We start from the raw sequence: 18068 nt of genomic DNA, 5'->3' as shown, positions 1-18068 counted from the left end.
TTAGCAAGTATGGGGGAGTCTGAGCATGATGCAAATTGCTTTATTCTGTTATAAGTCCATGTTAGGTAGAAAGCGAAAGCAGCATTCATGAACATGGATTACTGCAGATGATTACATCTATAAATTACTTCTGGTATTATGTAGCTTTGCAACACATTTGCTGAAAAGCCTACATGCTGATTTATTTTACTGAATTATTTGCAAGATTCAACAGGAAAGACAAGCTAATTAAACAGTAAACAAGTCCGTGCTAGCACTGACTTGAAGGACACAAGCATATGGCTGAATTCCAGTGGGGGCCTTCTGATGTTTTTATATAGTCACTTTGATTAGGGAACTGCTGTGGTGCTGATTAACATATGTTAAGTGTGTGGAGGGGAATGATCTGTACACGTGATATATGACTTGTAATCATCATGGAAAGAATTATAATTGATCAAATTTCGGACCCGACATAGTGATATGAGATCCTAAGGGATAATATAGGAAAGATTACTATGACTTCAATATGGATGAACCTAAGAATCTGAACAAAATTCAGATCTACAAAATTCAAAGTGTTCCCTTACCTGCTAAAGGTATTCAGTTTGCCCTCCTGTGGGAACATTACCCAAGACTTTCACCTAATTCTGTTTTTAATGCTAAATGGATATAGACTAGCAGTGTAGCAGAGTACAACGACAACACTCCCTCCAAACGACAACACTCTGAATAAATAACTCCCATCTGTGAGAAAATGCTGAGCCTAAGCCAATAAGCCTGTCAGATATGAAACCAACACAAGACTTACATTAGAAGTAATGACACTGATAAGGTAATTGGTAACTAAAAATAAAGCTGCTGGTACTCAAACTTGTTTTTCATCACAAGCCTTTCTTTACTATGTAGTGACTTTGCTGTTTCAAAAATTTGTTTTCAAATCTGTTATAATAAAATTTCTCTGATCTTTCTTTACTTTTTACTCCTCACTTTTGGCATTGGGTAGCAATCGGCATTTGTAGTTCTGTTATCAAAACATTTTGTACATATTTTATGTGAAATAAGATAAATAAAATGGCTCTTCTTTTTTGTCTTTTAAAAATAATTTTAGTCACTGTTGTTTCAGAGCATAGAGTTTGAGTTGTTTTGAGACGTTGTCTAAATATACAGTACGTCCCTTTAATTTGTAGAAATTCCAAAACCCAGGGTTCAACTCAATTTATCACTTACTGGACCAAATCAAAAAAGAAGTTAAAAACTCACTTTGCAGGGTCGTTCCAAAACTGTTACTTGAAAAAAAGTAAGTAAACATGCTGTGTTCAATTTAAGCTTTGTGGTGTTAAGAATCTGGCTGTCCGTTCCATGAGGTGCTACAGTCTGTATCTTTCCCATATATGACCTATGTCTGTTTGCTGTGTACTACTTTATGGTTAAAAGAACGATCACCTGCTGTTATTATGTTTAATAATGCCAATTGTTCTGTAATGGTGAGTTTTATTGAAACTTTCCTGATTTCCTGAATACCAGCTGATTATTTAAGATTTTCTTTTGTGGTAATTGTTTCCTTCTTGAAATATTAAGCACAGCTGGCCTTGGTGTACTATAGGCTCAGCATCACTGAAATTATTCTCCATTCACTGTATCTGTGAAACACGATTATTCTACGTGGTTAAAAATAAGCAGAACAATACATTCATGAGGAATGACAAAGTTAGAATCGTTTATTGGGATGTGAAGATTTGGCGTAACCTGCTTGGCTGAGAGCCAACCTCCCGGCCGTTGGACGGGGAGGATAGGACCCCCATGTGACCAATTGGGCAGCTGTAAAGGTGGAGAGGGGGTGGAGGAGGGATGCCAAAAACGAACGAGGAAGAGGAGACGGTGACGTTTGATATAGATGGAGACCGGTTGCTTACGTCAGAATTAGTGGGAATTGCAGAAGCTGTGTCAAATGAGCTCGGCTGCCTTCATTCCTCCCGGACTTCCATTAAAAACTCCATTTGCGAAATGTCATTGTGTGTTGGGAAGCTAAGTTATTTTCAACAAAAGTATTTTCACTTTTATTCCAGAGTTTTAAAAGGGTTTGCAGCAATGGAATTTTTGCATTTCTCTTACGAGTAAACTATATTCCTGTACTTAGCAAACATGTATGTTGAACTGTGATGATAATGATAACAACAACAACAATAATAATAATACACTTTGTTTTAAAAGTGTCTTTTCCAAACACAAGGAAGCTGTACATTATGATAAAGCACAAATACACAAAAGTACAATAAAAGTAAAAGGAAAAATGACACAAGAACATACGGGATAGAATGTACATTAGGATAATCAGACATACTGTAGGCCCTGGAGGTAGATTTTTAAAACCTGGTCTGGTGTGAGTTAGTCTAGCTGTGGGTTTTTGGAAATATTTCACATACCTGAGAAGAATGCTAGGGAGCTCATAGACCAAAGAATTACAGAAAGCATGCCTTGATGTTAAAAATGCATGAATCAGGCCCTCAACATCGGACACTGATAGAAATTGCCTAATGCGGGGAATATTCTTTAGGTAAAAAAAAATGTCTTAAGCATTTTTTTTTTTTACCTGAGGCCCAAAGACGTTATGTTGTGCTTGTGGAGATTAAGACTGAAAACAAACAAAAAAATAAAATGGTGAATTGATTTGTTAAATGGGTTGGAATGTTCTTGAGGCCATGCTTGGCTGGAGTAAGAATCCTTGGGCAGGTAGGCTTAATGCCAGGGCTCTGTGACAGGGCTGTGTTCCTCCAGCCTGCTGCTGCTGTCACATGTCTCAGTAGTCCATAGTTCTAGGTCTCAGGTGGGCAGGTGCATAAACAGCATATGACACTATTGACTCTGATGGATTAGTGAGGGGGAGGGGTTTTCATGGTTTGTTAATTTATTGCATCATATATTCATACTGGTGACTCTCTTCTGGGCATCTTCTCCGAATTGTTTTATTAAAACCATCTTACACTCGGAGAGAGAGACGTGCTCACATTGCGTGACAGTGGTAAGGCCGAATGAGCTCAGCCAGGACCATTTTGTTTCAGATTTGGTTTTCTGAGCAGGACTGAACTGAATCTGATCAGTGGAAGTGTATTTTTCTGTTTTTTGTGAAAAGATTTGAGAAGAGTAATGATTGAATTTCAGTGCTTCAACAGCTAAAATACTTAAGAAGGCTTGGACTACACAATTATTGACCTGCCTGGAATTTGGGGAAAAAATGACTGTTGAAAAAATGTGAATTTTAAATATCAGAATATGAAGTTTCGAACACAAGACAACTCTACAAACAGATGGGGGCCTTTCAGCTCATCTTGATTTTTTGGTGATATTTTATTAGAACTTAACTGTAGTGTTCTGTGAACACAATAATGATGATTACTCTTCTGAAATGTGTACTTCAGGTTAGTCAACAGAGGGTCCTGTTTGGTATGAAGGCTTAGGAAACATAAAGCATGTTTGATTCCTTGTTTTTCACTTTACAGGAATTAGAAGTCTCCAAACTTTTCTCAGTAATCTAAATGAACATTGCACAGGGAAGATACTTAACCATTCTGTTGATTGTAAATTGGAATTACTACCGCATCATTATGTACAAGAGAGCAAAAGTGAGACGAAATCCAGCATGGTTCATTTCAGTAAGTCTGAGCTGTTCATTGGTTACAATGTAGGTATTACAGACATCTACATTCAGATATCAGCAGGAGTGACTGCAAGCATTTAACCTAAGAATTGAAACATTTTATCCGATATTCTAATGCATCTCCCGGTACACTATTCCAAAGTAATGGTTTTAGTTAATGTTTTCACCTGAAAAAAGATTTCCTTGTCCTGCTTCTTGTGTACTTAACATGGCTCATCTCCTGATAATGCACTGTTTAGGCCCCCTATGCATAATATATGGATTCAAATTAAATTGGCTTTATGGTGCTTCCCTCCTTTAGGACATAAATAAAACAGCCCTGACAGCACACAGGGGAGTAATTAGCCCAGTGATCACTAGAATGTTTATAATGCCCTTGGAAGTCAAGGTTCACCTTCATTCCATTTGGAGGCATAATTAGCAGAAATGTCAAGAGCAGCTGTGTGACCTTTCACATCAGACTGCTGCCTCTGCAAAAAGATGCCCTTTGCTGCGTAATAATGGTACATCACAGTCAATGCAAAGAGATACAGAACTAAGGAAATAAAAAATGACAAGGTACTACACACAAAGGGCAATCAATACACCATATTAGTAAACCATACAAATACATTCTTGACTCTTAAGAGTCCTATTTTTAATCCTGCCTTATTGGCAGAAAACCTTAAAGTAATGAAGAATCCTAGAAGATAGGTTGAGCATGGAGTAGCACAAGTAAACAGACATACAGTATAGGTATGCTACAGAAATAGCAGCAAAGTCATAACTAGGAAGCGTTTAAGATGTGCTTTTCTGTGGTAATGACCTGGCACAGGCCTATTCAGGTAAAAAATGCCCCTTTAAATTCTGTTCCCTCTATCTTTGTTGAGATTCATTTCAATGTACTGTACTGGCATGTAACCTTTTTTGTGTATTGGAGTAACTTTGGTAAAATTACCAAAAATCATGCCACTGTCCTGTATTTTATAAGCCATGTTTATAAATGCTCCCCATCAGAATGCTACTTTTGAAAACACGGTAAGATAAACCTTGAAGGCTTTTGTAATGAATCCCAGGCACTGGTCAAAAGAAAAGCTGTAGCTTCTTGCTAGTGTTTCATTGCAGTGTGTTTCTGTACTGCCAGGGAATCAGACATTGTTTCTGAAAGTGCTGGGAATACCAGAGTCCAAAACAGTCACAAACTCCACTATAGTCGTCTTGACAGTGAAAATCTGAAAAACCTGAGGACAAAGATAGTGCGTGATTGCAAGCACATATATTTACCATACCAACATTAACCAAAAGGAAAATAATTGTGTTTTTAGAGATTTTATTTTTTAAACAATTCAAATTATTAAAGTAAAGGCACCTCATTGCTGTTGAAAACCCAGTACAGTTGCAGAATCCAGTCAGGCTGGTGTGAAGCTGGCAAATTACAGGATCTCCTGGCAACGTCTCATTGCCTGGTGCTATTTTTAGTGTAGTTCTAGAGACCCCACCGAGCAGCACCTGCCCACTTGCCAATTCTGTCCGTAACCACAAGGCTTGAAATCACTCACTTTGGATTGCAGCTGGTAATGGGGGACAAATTGATTGCTGGCCATTATTATAACTGACATGATTGTTCTTTTCCAGGGGTGTCAGTAATAACTGTTTATTTAGAAGAAAATGTTTGTTCTTATTTGCTGTGTGAAGAGTTTAGATGAGGGCCTTATGGAAAAAGCATTCATCTCTTATCCTCAGCCTTATAGGAGGAGAAGATCTGTGTATCCTCAGCATTACAGAGAAAGCAGGAATCACTTATCCATAGCCTTTTCGAGAGAAGGCACCACTTTTTAGCCTCAACCATGCTATTCTTGTTAAATAACTAAACACTGAGTGAGCAATGAGGGCTCTAATCTCTTCCCAGGAGTGGGAAATATTTCTTAGTTTTTGCTATTCACCTTGTAGGCGAAAACAGTCCACCCAAACTATTTATGATTTATTCCCTTATTTCATTTTGCTTTTGGTCCCCATTAGTAGAAATAATCTAAAACGTTTTACTTCACCCATAGTCGAAAACGCCTTATTAAATGTAAACTAAACAAAAGATGTGACAAGAGTAAGGCAGTTTGTTTCAGTATTATTGCTCTTCAATTCGGGTAGTGCCTTCTACTTCATACAGAGTCCAATATCATTCCAAAACAACATTATGCAGTATATACTGTGTGTTTACTATTTCATACATTACAAAAAGTATTTAACAAAGAACTTGCAATTTATTGTGAGACATAATTTAACATCAATATTGAAAATCAAAATTTAGACACAGTAGAGTTTAAACAAAAATATATATTTTAAATCCAGGTTAATATATATATCAATTTCATTTCAAACCTTTGGAGAACAGTTAGAACATTTGCAAGTTATGAAAGGAGCACTCCATGATATCTGTTTGGAGACTGTGTCATTTAGCACTGATCTATTGATAAGGAAACGATAGCCTGATCAGACAAGAGTCACTCTTTTTTGTAGGTGATCTTTCGATAACTGCCAACAGCAAAAGAAGATTATGATCCATAATTGCACTGTTAATGTCTACACTGGCTTAAACAAACATCTGAAAAGACTATCATTAAACAAACAGAAAAAGGTTTCTGTGCTATAATTAAATCCAGCAATACAACCTGTACCAATATGTATTCATTTATGTGATCCAATCATTGTAAACACACTGTTTAACTTAAAGCTTTTTTTCTTGATGGACTCTTGTTTGTTGCAGCTGCAGGAGTTTCAGATTGTATAAATGAACATTTTAGTCCTACAAACAGACCTGCGAGAAAACAGGGGAAACAGGGGAGAATATGACAACATTTTAAAAACAAACTCTTAACTAGATGATGAAGGTGGTTAATGAGATAGAGAGGGAAAGGCCTGTCACAAAGGCTAGGCCTTTCCAGCACTCTGTCTTCCTCTCTTTACATACAGACCTATCACAGGAGCTCCATCATCCAGGGTTTCCATGACAACCTTAGCAGTCTGCACGACCTTATGCGTGCAGAGCAGGAAAGATTAGTCCTCTGAGAGAGCTCTGATATCAACATCGTACAGACTGTGCCAGGCACAGCCTAGAGGAAGCGTGCCTGTGTGTGATGGACAGGGATTTATAAACAAATTAGCATTAATTAGCTGAAGGGAAACCAATTCTGTTTTTGCTAGGTAAAGGTATTCAACATCTTTTTCAGAGCTGAATATCAATGACTCCTTGGAAATAAGGGTGTTGTTTTTACAAATAGTACGGGGCGTGCCTTTTTGTAGTTTGAATGCAGTTTCCATTCTCGACTGATTTGCTAAGTGCTTGAACTATTATGTCAGTCCCTGCCCTTATTACAAGCTGGCATCAGGTAAATAGGGATATTAATTGGAAGGAGCAAATTATATAACTCTGGCACTTTGTCAGCAGGCATGTGTCACGTGTATGGGATGATTCCAGGAGTGGAGAGTTTATTACCACACCACATATGGCCAGCCATGTGGAGTCATGGTTTTCTTTACACACAAGGCTGTGACTGTCACCTTTATTTATGTACTGTATACATTTGAGTTTGACTGGGGCATCAAGTCTATGCTTTGGTATTGAAGGGTACAAGCTACCAAGTGGCTCAAAAACTAAAGGTGCTTATTCAGAGCACAGATTGAGTCATATTGTCTAGGCTTCATCGGCCTAAATCTGTGTCATGTAACTAGCCCACTATGACCAGGATTCCACAAGCAATGCTTCTCAGTTGGCAGAGGACATTGGACGGGATGCATGTTAGTCTACTGGGGGCTTGCAGCTTTTGACCAAAAGGTGAACTGGCAATGATGACAGCATACTCCTCCTCCAGTCAGTGCCAACTCACCCGTAAGGCACTGTGGAGCTGCTCTCAGAGGTGGGCAGGTCCCCACGTATAGTAGGAGAGTAATAAAGAGGGGCTGAATCTTAGAAAAAGCTTTTTTTTAAAATTGCAAACCAGGTGGCTGTGTAACAAAAAAAAAAAGAAAAGCTGTCAGCCATTTGTCACGTCAGTCATTTTTTCAGCTCTTGTTGAATTGCGGCCAGGATGCTTTTGGGTCCCAGGACCCTGGTCTGATGTGATTTCTGTGTGTGCAGCTGCAGTGGAGGCGTGTGTCCTGCACGGGCTGAAGCGTCGAGCAGCCGGGTTCCTCCGGAGTAACAAGATCGCTGCCCTGTTCATGAAGGTGGGCAAGAGCTTTCCCCTGGCAGAGGAGCTCTGCAGGAAGGCCCAGGAGCTGGAGCAGATCATCGAGAACAAGTAACTCATGCCTGCGCCACCGTAAAGCTGCAGCACTTTACATGAACAGCTGCTTGATAGCAGACCCGCGGATAGCAAGGGTCTCTCTGTTTTGCGTGGTTTTAATGAGTTATTGCATGACGTTGCACAATCCTATTCTCTAAGATATAATAAGAGGACAGAAGATAATTTAATAATCCATGATATCACATTATTCTTCATGTTGTTCATTCAATATCCAGATGATTGGGCTACGACATATGAGGACTAAATTCATTCACAGTGCTAGGGGTATTTAGAAGAAAGTTCTAATATGCATTTAAACCAATGATCAAAAGAATCATGAGTCACAAAATTAATGCATTCACTGGAGAAAAGAAATATTAATTCAAATTCTTACCCTATACAGTTTGAACATTTTGTAGCATTTTATGGTAGATCTAATTGCTCTGTCAATTAATCCATGTGAGACTTTGCTCTCATTGTGTGAACCCTTGACTAGAGGGATGGACAGATAAAGCACAAATCATTTATTGTCGTTGATCCACTGATCTTCAAATGACATTGAGAGCTCAGTCCTCCACAGCTTCTTCTGGTGTGGCTCTTGTCAATGCAGAAGGAACCAAGTCCCGCTGAACCACGAGAGTTCCCGGAAGCTGCAGAAGCTGCCCAGTATTTCTCCGCAGGCCGTCAAGCACCTGTGGATTCGCACTGCCCTCATTGAGAAGGTCCTCGACAAGATCGTGCTCTATCTTGTGGAGAATAGCAGGTGGGCGAGCCCAGGATGAGAAAACAGCAAACATTAAATGATAAGGCTGCATGATTTTTTGAAGACAGATAAAGCATTGCTACGATTAGAGTTACAAGTGGCCAGATTTGTCGGCAGATAAATTGCATACTTGCTTTGTCCTTTAGTAAGTACTACGAGAAGGAGGCCGTGCTGATGGATCCTGTCGATGGGCCAATCCTTGCTTCCTTGTTAGGTAAGGTGAAGCAGCTTTATTCCCTCCTGATCTGTTCTGGGAGGAATCGTGAGAAGGATGCTGGCAGTCTCTTATAATAATAATTGCTTACACTTATATAGAGCTTTTCTGGACACGCCATTCAAAGCAATTTATAGGTAATGGGGACTCCCCTCCACCACCACCAATGTGCATCCCCACCTGGATGATGCAACGACAGCCATAGTGCGCCAGTACGCTCACCACACATCAGCTATCAGTGGGGAGGAGAACAGAGTGATGAAGCCAATTCAGAGATGGGGATTATTGGGAGGCCATGATTGGTAAACATTAAATGATAAGGCTGCATGATTTTTTGAAGACGAATAAAGCATTGCTACAATTAGAGTTACAAGTGGCCAGATTTGTCGGCAGCTAAATTGCATACTTGCTTTACTTGCATACTTGCAGGTAAAGGGCAATTGGAAATTTGGCCAGGATGCCAGGGTAACACCCCTACTCTTTTTGAGAAACTCCCTGGGATTTTTAATGACCACAGAGAGTCAGGACCTGTTTTACGTCTCATCCAAAGAACTGTGCCCTTCACAGTATAGTGTCCCCACTAACACCTCTTCCAGCAGCAACCTTAGTTTTTTCAAGGAGTCTCCCATCCAGGTACTGACCAGGCTCACTCCTGCTGAGCTTCGGTGGGGCTGCCAGCTGTGAGCTGCAGAGTGAGCCATATCGGCAGCCCTGGGGGCAGTTTGGTGGCTCTGTGGCTAAGGATCTGGGTCTGTGGCTGGAAGGTTGCCGGTTCGTATCCCACGGCCGGCAAAGGAATCCTACTCCCTTGGGCCCCTGAGCAAGGCCCTCAACCCCAGCTGCTCCAGGGCCGCCGTATAATTGGCTGACCCTGCGCCCTGACCCCAAGCTTCTCTCTCTGTCTGTGTGTCTCATGGAGAGCAAGTTGGGGGATGTGAAAAAGCAATTTCCTAATACAAGAAATTCTGTATGGCCAATAAAGTGATGTGATCTGATCTTATCTTATAAGAACTGGAGAGCTGTAGACAGACTGGTTAATTGCATGCACACCTGGGGTGACAATTAGAGGTTGGGACTGAGGGGGTGGTGGAGGACAGGGGGCGTGGGAGTGGGGAACGCAACAGAGCCCCCCATGGGAGTCACGCAGAGCTCGTTTGCTCCTGCAGTGGGTCCGTGTGCACTGGAGTACACCAAGATGAAGACGGCGGATCACTTCTGGACAGACCCTTCTGCGGACGAGCTGGTCCAGAGGCACCGCATTCACAGTGCCCACTGCCGGCAGGACTCCCCTACGAAGCGTCCCGCGCTGTGTGTGAGTCTGGGAATAGGGGCAAGAGGGAGAGCCGCCATTTCTTAAAGAGCTACTGTGACCAGAAGATATGGACGCACTGTGTCATCTATTGAGTTTTCCCTCTTTCTAACTACAGCTTGCATGGGGATGTAAACATTGCTCTTATTTGACTTGGCTGTTGTCTCAAGGATAGCACGGGCACTTTGAAACTGAAAAGAGAATTGCTAATAGATTTTGATATTTTACTTTAGCACGGGAAACCTGCTTCAGCACTGTATTTGCAGGTGTGTTACAGAGGCCTGATGAATGACAAGGCAACGCAGAATGAGATTCTCTTGGCATTTTCTTCATATGACCGATACCTCCTTTGCTGAGAGGCTTTAATGAGGCTTTGATGCAGCAATGGAGCAGTAACAATACTGGCAATTACACCACCTCAATCTAACTTGCCCACATATGAAAATAGTTGTAAAAATAATCTTATTGTAATTTTGATAATTCAGGCTTTAACTCTGTTTTCACATATCATATACTATAAGAAACATATAAACATATATCTCACACCTGAAGAAGGCTTCACAGCCAAAATATTGTGTTTTCTCTCTCCTCTTTTCAGCATGGAATAAACCTATTACTTGTTCCTTTGCATATCACATAGAATTTCACATATCATATACTACAGTATAAGAAAATTCTACAATAAATATTTAATTTTAGGTCTTATTTACTGTCTCATATAATTTTATACTATCCATACTATTATTTACTATTACTACATACTACTATTTATACTATTTATTTTTACACAGTTCATAACTACTATCTTTTATCAGTTTGTCTACATAATTGCATGGCATTTGGATGCCAATTTTATCTCCAGATACAATTTGAACAGCAATACTATAGTTTTATAGATACAATGACAATATCAATATTCAGAACTTGGTTTGCTGCACTGAAAACAGTATGTCCTAGGAAGTGGTTTAGGTGTACAGAGCACTCAGAATACACACAAAACTGTGTTTTTTCCAGGCACAGTTCTTGACACACCAGCAAAAATCCAAAGGGAATACCTTCAAGAAGGTGTTAACCTGACAATCGAGTGACGCTAGGAAGCGGAGTGCTGCTTGCATGCACACAGTGACTCAAGGAGGGGTGGCACTAACATGGATGGCATGCTTTTCTGTAGATCCAGAAGAGGCACTCCAGTGGGAGCATGGACGATCGCCCCTCAATGTCGGCTCGGGATTATGTGGAATCACTGCACCAGAATTCCAGAGCTACCCTGCTGTATGGCAAGAATAACGTCCTTGTGCAGCCGGTATGAGACATCTGCTTACCTGGACAGGCAGGACCCCTGTCTATAAAGCAAGGCTTCACTCCACTACAGTACTTCACTAGGAGCAATAAGCAGCTTAATTTGTACAGTGATCTGTCTTGTTATTATTTTAATAATTAAGTATCTGGAATCACAAAATTAAGCAATTAAGATTAATTAGAAGATTTGTCTACACATTAGAATAATGGTCCTCTATTTTAACTGTGCATTACCATTATCAATGGTACCATCCAATTCTGTCTTACCTAGTAGGTATGTTAATTCTAATTTAAAACTGTGTTGTTGTTAGGCTGCCTACTTTTATGACTTTAAAATTTCTAGGAGAATATTTTGGCCTACGTTTGGAAGCCCTTTCAAGCAAAGCGCCGACAATTTATTTTAGACAGCAGTTTAAAGTTCAATTATCTGTAGCTGGTTGCAGTGTGCCAACATTAAAATCAATACCCCCACTGCTGCTGCTCTATCCTAGAAGTACTACTTGTCATTTTGTTCCAGTATTTATGCACAGAACAGCCACTGCCAGCTGTGAGTAAACAAGAAGAATTCTGGGCTTTTTTTGATGAGAAACCGTACCATTCTTGCTGTTCTCCTCTCTACCAGAGGGATGATATGGAGGCGATTCCTGGGTACCTGTCTCTTCACCAGACTGCAGACATCATGACTCTCAAGTGGACGCCCAACCAGCTGATGAATGGCTCAGTTGGGGACTTGGATTACGAGAAAAGGTGAGAATCATATAGCCATGAAATTGGAAAAAATATATTGTTCATAATGAATAAACAAAGCACCGCTATCATGAAAATGGGTATGTCACTCACCACATCAAAGATGTATTGTTTGTTCATTTTCAGTCCTGGAACTTGGTATAGGAACATAGTTTTTACTGTACAGAAATGTACTACTGTGATGGTTGTAACGAATATATTATCATAACGGTTCTTTGGCTGTAGAAGCTTGTAGTGCATATCTTTTAGGGCACTACCTATACATAACACCTCCAAATGAGATGCAAATCTTTTTACTGCGGATTTCACAAACTCCTCAAGCTGTGGCAATGTGATTTGGAGCAATCCTGCTCCCAGAAACCTTAAGGATCCTTGCAGTATTTTATTTCTGCCTGCTAAATCATCTTGGGCTTAATATCCTGGAACGAACATTTCCAAGGAAGTGTTGTTAGCAATAACTATGAGGGCCACTCATGTCCTCATGGTGATGGTGATGGTTATGAGAAATTGTTTCATAGAGGAATCTATTAAAACTGGAGGACAGGAGTGGATTTTTAATGTTTTAATGTTTTCTTTTTTAAAAAAAAAAGGTACTGTATGCTTTTTACTGCATTGCATTAAAAATGTGAGTGGAAATATATCTCAGAAATACAGATACATGTATTTGAAATTGAAATTTCCTCGGTATAGATTAATTTATCCTGTTGATATGAAATAAACTGCAGTCTTTAAAGGGAAATTGTGAAAATCCAAAGGCCTATCAAGTGGGTTTTGCACATAACTATAATTCTCTTCATTTTAGAGTATATTTAAGTATCATATTTCTGAGATTAAATGTATGTTATTAATTAAAGAGCCATTATGTTTTTGTTCTAGACTTTGGAAAAAAAGATTTTAGATAGTCAGTTATCTTGCGCTTCTGTGAAACTGAAATTCCTTCTGACAGTGTGTTAGAATTCATTGAGAACATCAGCTATAGTTAGGTTTGCCTGTAGTTCTCCAGTGCTCTGACACCTTCAGTTTAAATACAGTACTGTTCCTAGGTGACAAATGCATTGAAAACAAATGTTGATGCAGTTGCACTGAAGGAAGATGTCCTCATCAGAGTTTCAGCTGCTTTTCAAAGATCTCTTTGCCTTCCACGTAACTAGTGTGGCTCTCTCTGTAATAATATCTTTGATGTTGTCTCTTTCAGCGTCTACTGGGACTATGCCATGACGATCCGTCTGGAAGAGATTGTCTATTTGCACTGTCACCAGCAGGGTATGGCCTTTAGATCACAGTGCGTCTCTGCATCAGATCCTGCGTGTTTCTAAGCTTAATTGCATTCATTAAATTTGTCTCCTTAACTAGTTTTACATAAAATGTATCATGATTTTTTTCAGCAGCAGCTAATTTCGTCATTTGAAATGAAAATTTCCTGGCATCTGTTTCCTTGATCCATTCTCAATGCAGACTTTATTTTTTTTCTCTCACATTCATCAGAGGCAGCATGCCGTTTAATGTTTAGATTTATCATCTTTGAAATTAGTAGCGCTGTTAAAGTGTAAAATGCAAAATGACAACCAGAATCTACTTTACTGTAGATGAGCAAGTTAGAACATTCTTTCTGAAGATCTACAGTTTTGCCATGGGAATACCGCACTTTCGCACATTTACTGTAATTCTTTTATCGTCTGACCCAATAAAATTGGACAGACAGAATACCTTTGTGATTTGGTATTGCCTGCCTGACCTGTCAGAGCTAGATTATTCCTGAGTGCATCTTGTGTATTGAACAAAGGGCCCCTGAATCCAGTCATGACAGGCACTTTAGATGGAGAAGAATCATGCAGGAGAAATTGTTCATTTATCCTGTGACATGGCTTCGAGTTTGCTTGCATGCAGCAGTTAAGCTCTAGTACAATTTCATTTGTTATCTGGAGAATAAGAGCAGATATTCTGTGATGCAGAGCAGTGTTTAATTATCATACTAACAATGTCTACCCCCTCATTCTTAGTTAACAGAGTGAACTAGAGAACTGTGATCGATTTTTCTTTGTTGATAATGAGTTTTGAAAGCACCGATTTAAATACATTCTTCACCCGATCAGTATTCAGAAAATGCGGTAAACAATCACTTGTGAATTGCCTTTCATGTTTTTTTTCTTGTTTAAGCAGTGCACCTTTCAAGCTTATTCCGGATAATTGCCAGGTGGTTACAGATGTAGGCCTTCTTCAGGGATTTCCCTGCAGATTGATGTTTCAGATATTCTGGAATCTGGAAAGATTCACAAGGGGGAAGTGGAAGCTGAAATCAGTTGTGACAGCGTTCACAGAGGGGTGTTTTATTGCGATGGCGTGTTTCCTCGTGGAGGTGCCTGTGATGATGGGTGCTGTTTTTTTTTTTTTTCCAGTCGACAGCGGTGGAACAGTGGTGTTGGTGAGCCAGGATGGAATCCAGAGACCCCCCCTGCGTTTCCCCAGAGGGGGGCACCTCCTGCAGTTCCTGTCCTGTCTGGAGAATGGGCTACTTCCCCACGGGCAGCTTGACCCCCCACTCTGGTCGCAGAGAGGAAAGGTAAGGTAGCTAGAGGCTGGCTGTGAAGCTGATATGACCTGCAGTGTTCTGAAACAGTCCTGTGCTGTTCAGAACTATAATGGAGGTTGGATAAGTATTGTAACAACCGCGGGTTTCGGTACAGAATGGAGCAGGCATGGGACTCAGGGAATGGGGTTGAGCAACACATTTATTAACTCGAACCAGGAAAGGTACACACACAGGGACAGGGGTTACAGCACTGCACCTTCACTAACACACACACGAGGGGAAGAGGCTGTCTCCCAGCCTCCGCCCCACTATATACAGTTCCGTAGTCCCACCCCACGTGGTGCTACAGTATGTTTAAATATAGCTGGATTGTCCAAATCTTCAGTTTGATCCCTGACATTCGCTTCATTTATTCTGGAAACATGGGTTGAGGCTATCTTCCTTTAAGGTAACTAGTGCCAAAACACTGCTAAACACAATCTCTGCATGAAGCTCAGCTTATGTGTTAATGTACTGGGGATAGAACAGCATCTATTGTTCTGAGTTAAACGGGTTTTGCTTCCAGGTCAATTATGAGACGAACAATACAGGAGTTTTTGCTGTTTTGTGGATCAGTGAAGTGTGGAAGTTCACTGCATTACAGATATTTCTGCTGCATCAGAGTAATAACAAAGATATTGGAAAAAAAACATATCTTAAAGAGAGGCCTCAACTCTGAGATGGGATTTGTTTGATGAAGCCTATCACCGCTAAAGAAAGTGAGAGAGAACAAATTCCTAGAGGGGTTCAGTGTCATGATGAAAGGCCTGTTACTTTCTAAGAGAGAACATGAAGCCTTATCCCAAGAGCTTTGTCATTCACATTATTCTTTTCTGAAATAGTTTTGTATTTTTTTGACCATATCCCATTGTTAATGATAGTTGAAACCACTGCAGTAGTGACAGCACACTAGGGTATATGGAGAGGAAAGCAGTGCTCCTCTGGTGGAGCTCAGGATAAAATATATTGTTTTGGAAAGACCTTCCTTTCTTCAATGAATGTGTACTGTTTTTATAAAGTCTTTATAAACCTTTTTAAAATGCTGATTATATGTAAATCAATAATTTATCATGACAAATGTAGTGTTTTCAACACCTGGTGAAATGCACCCGTCTTCTCGTAGTTTCTGCAGAAACATCTGTGTGTCTGTATTGTAAGTGAGATTTTTATGGATGCTGTTGACAACCATAACCTTTGGTTAACAGAAGAAAATGAAAAGAAATACAATGCTTTGATGAAGGAGAAACACATCGCTCACAAAAGGTTTTGACTACAAGAAATTGTTTTGTTAAAAAAAAGTGTCTTCAAATTAAAACTCACTGGAGAAAATCCAGTGTCAAGACATTTTAGAAAAACATTTCCAGAACTAATGAATGATGGCAAAAAACTGTTTTGTCAGGGAAAGGTATTCCCCAAACTTCGAAAGAGAAGCCCCCAAGGGTCCTCAGAGTCTGTCTCGGACAAAGAGGAAGATGAAGCTACCGATTACGTGTTTCGGATTCTGTTCCCCGGAAGTCAGTCTGAGTTTGGTAAGTAAATTTGAGAACGAATTCAATGTGGCAGTGCGGAAGAAGCTACTAAAAAGGCAAGCTGTTGCTGTTTTTCAGTTCACATACTGCATCAATGTACAGGTATGAGCATCCAGAATGAAAACTCCATTTCTTATTTTTTGGTCCTGTATCTTCATATTTTTCCCTTGCATTTAAGATGTTCATTTAGTTTTCGCTCTCCAGCCCCATGTTCATTGTTTAAATGTGCGTTCTTGCCACTGCGCCCTGTTTTTGTGTTACAGGCCACTCATCTTTCTCTCTTCCCCACCTCCAGTGACCATTACTTCCTCTTCCCGCCCCCCCTCTGGTGGTGCACCTCTGCCCCTGTCCCGCTCCCTCTCCCTGCGGCTGCCCAGACGAACACCTCCGTGGGCCCCCGCGGGCCGGTCCCTGGTCATCCCCAAACGCTCCTCCAGTTTCCCAGGAACCCCCCTGGGCCGGACCCAGCGTGGCCGTAATGTTGTCTTTGTCACCTTTTGCCGAAAGGCAGCACTTTCCCTGGCTGCTTCAGCTGCCTGTCCCTGGCTGTGTTCTCTCGCCAGCTCTCTCCACATGACCCCTCCTGGGCACCTTTGAATCATCATCCGCCTTGGCGCTGCACGTTCACCTTAACTCTGCTCATTGATTTCTGACCTTAAATGACTAATCAAGGGCTCATCTTCAATAAAGGGGCGTCAGAATAATAATTTATCTTCTGGACGAGGGTTCTTGCAAGTCATGTGGAAATTTACTTGATTTAAGACAGAAAAGAAAAGGCTGTATCTTGTGTTTCTGGGATGGCAAAGAGCAGATATTCCCCAACTCTGCTGACAAATGGCAAACTTTCATCAACAGCCGTACATATGGAGGCAGTTTATCCAGTTCAATACACAGGCACACTGTGTTCTTTCATGCTTTTGGGATCTTTTACTTGGGTCCTACAGCCATACAGCAGTCTTTCCAATGTAAGCACTACCTTGCTTGTAACAGCCAGGTATTGCTTGAACTGGAAGGTGACCGAGTGAGTATCACTGGCATACTACAGTGTTATACATTGTAATTCACATTTATTCAAACAAAGCATGGGCTTTGAAACAGCTTTAAATTTGCTTAACCAATACAATGATGGAGTCACACCAAGAAAATATTATAGCGCAGCTCTCACTGGATTTAATATCCTGACTCACCTCACAGACTGATAAGGCTATGGGATTCTTGAAAAGCGTGAGCTAACGTTTCTTAATCGGCTTTGATAAGATTCAGCTTGATTTATCCTTCTTGTCTATCGTGATTATTGCCAGCAGTGACGGATGAGAATTGTTTTTCTCAGCTTGCGGTTTTGGAAAGGGGTGTATTGCTGAGAACGTGTCCAGTTAAAGTACGTCCTGTATTAACAAGGCTGTGGCATTCGGATCAGTTCCACAGGACCTCATGGAGCAGGCGCCTGCCATGTGGCACCCTACTGCCAGGAAGTCCTCCTGCTCCTCTTGTTCACAAAGTGCCTCTTCGGACGGCGGGCCCCTGAACGGCTGCAACCATGAGAGGTAAAGTAGCAATCTGTATTCCCAGAGAACGCTGCTCTTAATCCAGCACAGTCATTGGAATTCAATTATTGTTGTTTTCATGTACCTACTGTGTAGGTGCTGTATTATTTCTGCCAATGCACTACACCTGCTCCATATTTGCTCATATAACAGGGACATTTGACATTATACATCTGTCTTACACCTGCATCACTGAAT

At 40.6% G+C, this 18068-nt stretch overlaps 1 protein-coding gene across 3 annotated transcripts in view; it reads left to right on the top strand.

Moving 5' to 3' along the window:
• Positions 1-18068, top strand: part of LOC148641555 (small G protein signaling modulator 1-like) — a 49981-nt gene that overhangs the window by 19118 nt on the left and 12795 nt on the right. For 2 of the 3 annotated variants that reach the window (XM_088617722.1, XM_088617721.1), the window contains exons 4-14: positions 7749-7911; positions 8507-8659; positions 8806-8873; positions 10040-10185; positions 11354-11485; positions 12104-12228; positions 13424-13491; positions 14625-14788; positions 16197-16326; positions 16622-16801; positions 17744-17870. In XM_088617722.1, the coding sequence (XP_088473848.1) occupies positions 7749-7911; positions 8507-8659; positions 8806-8873; positions 10040-10185; positions 11354-11485; positions 12104-12228; positions 13424-13491; positions 14625-14788; positions 16197-16326; positions 16622-16801; positions 17744-17870 (1456 nt within the window). The remainder of the gene's footprint in view (positions 1-7748; positions 7912-8506; positions 8660-8805; positions 8874-10039; positions 10186-11353; positions 11486-12103; positions 12229-13423; positions 13492-14624; positions 14789-16196; positions 16327-16621; positions 16802-17743; positions 17871-18068) is intronic. The other variant, XM_088617723.1, reaches the window with a different exon arrangement.

The sequence above is a fragment of the Lepisosteus platostomus genome, chromosome 24 (assembly GCF_059453375.1).
Source record: "Lepisosteus platostomus isolate fLepPlt1 chromosome 24, fLepPlt1.hap1, whole genome shotgun sequence".
NCBI lineage: Eukaryota > Metazoa > Chordata > Actinopteri > Semionotiformes > Lepisosteidae > Lepisosteus > Lepisosteus platostomus.
The sequence above is the reverse complement of the archived record's forward strand: the minus strand, read 5'-3'. Positions and strand labels throughout refer to the sequence as shown.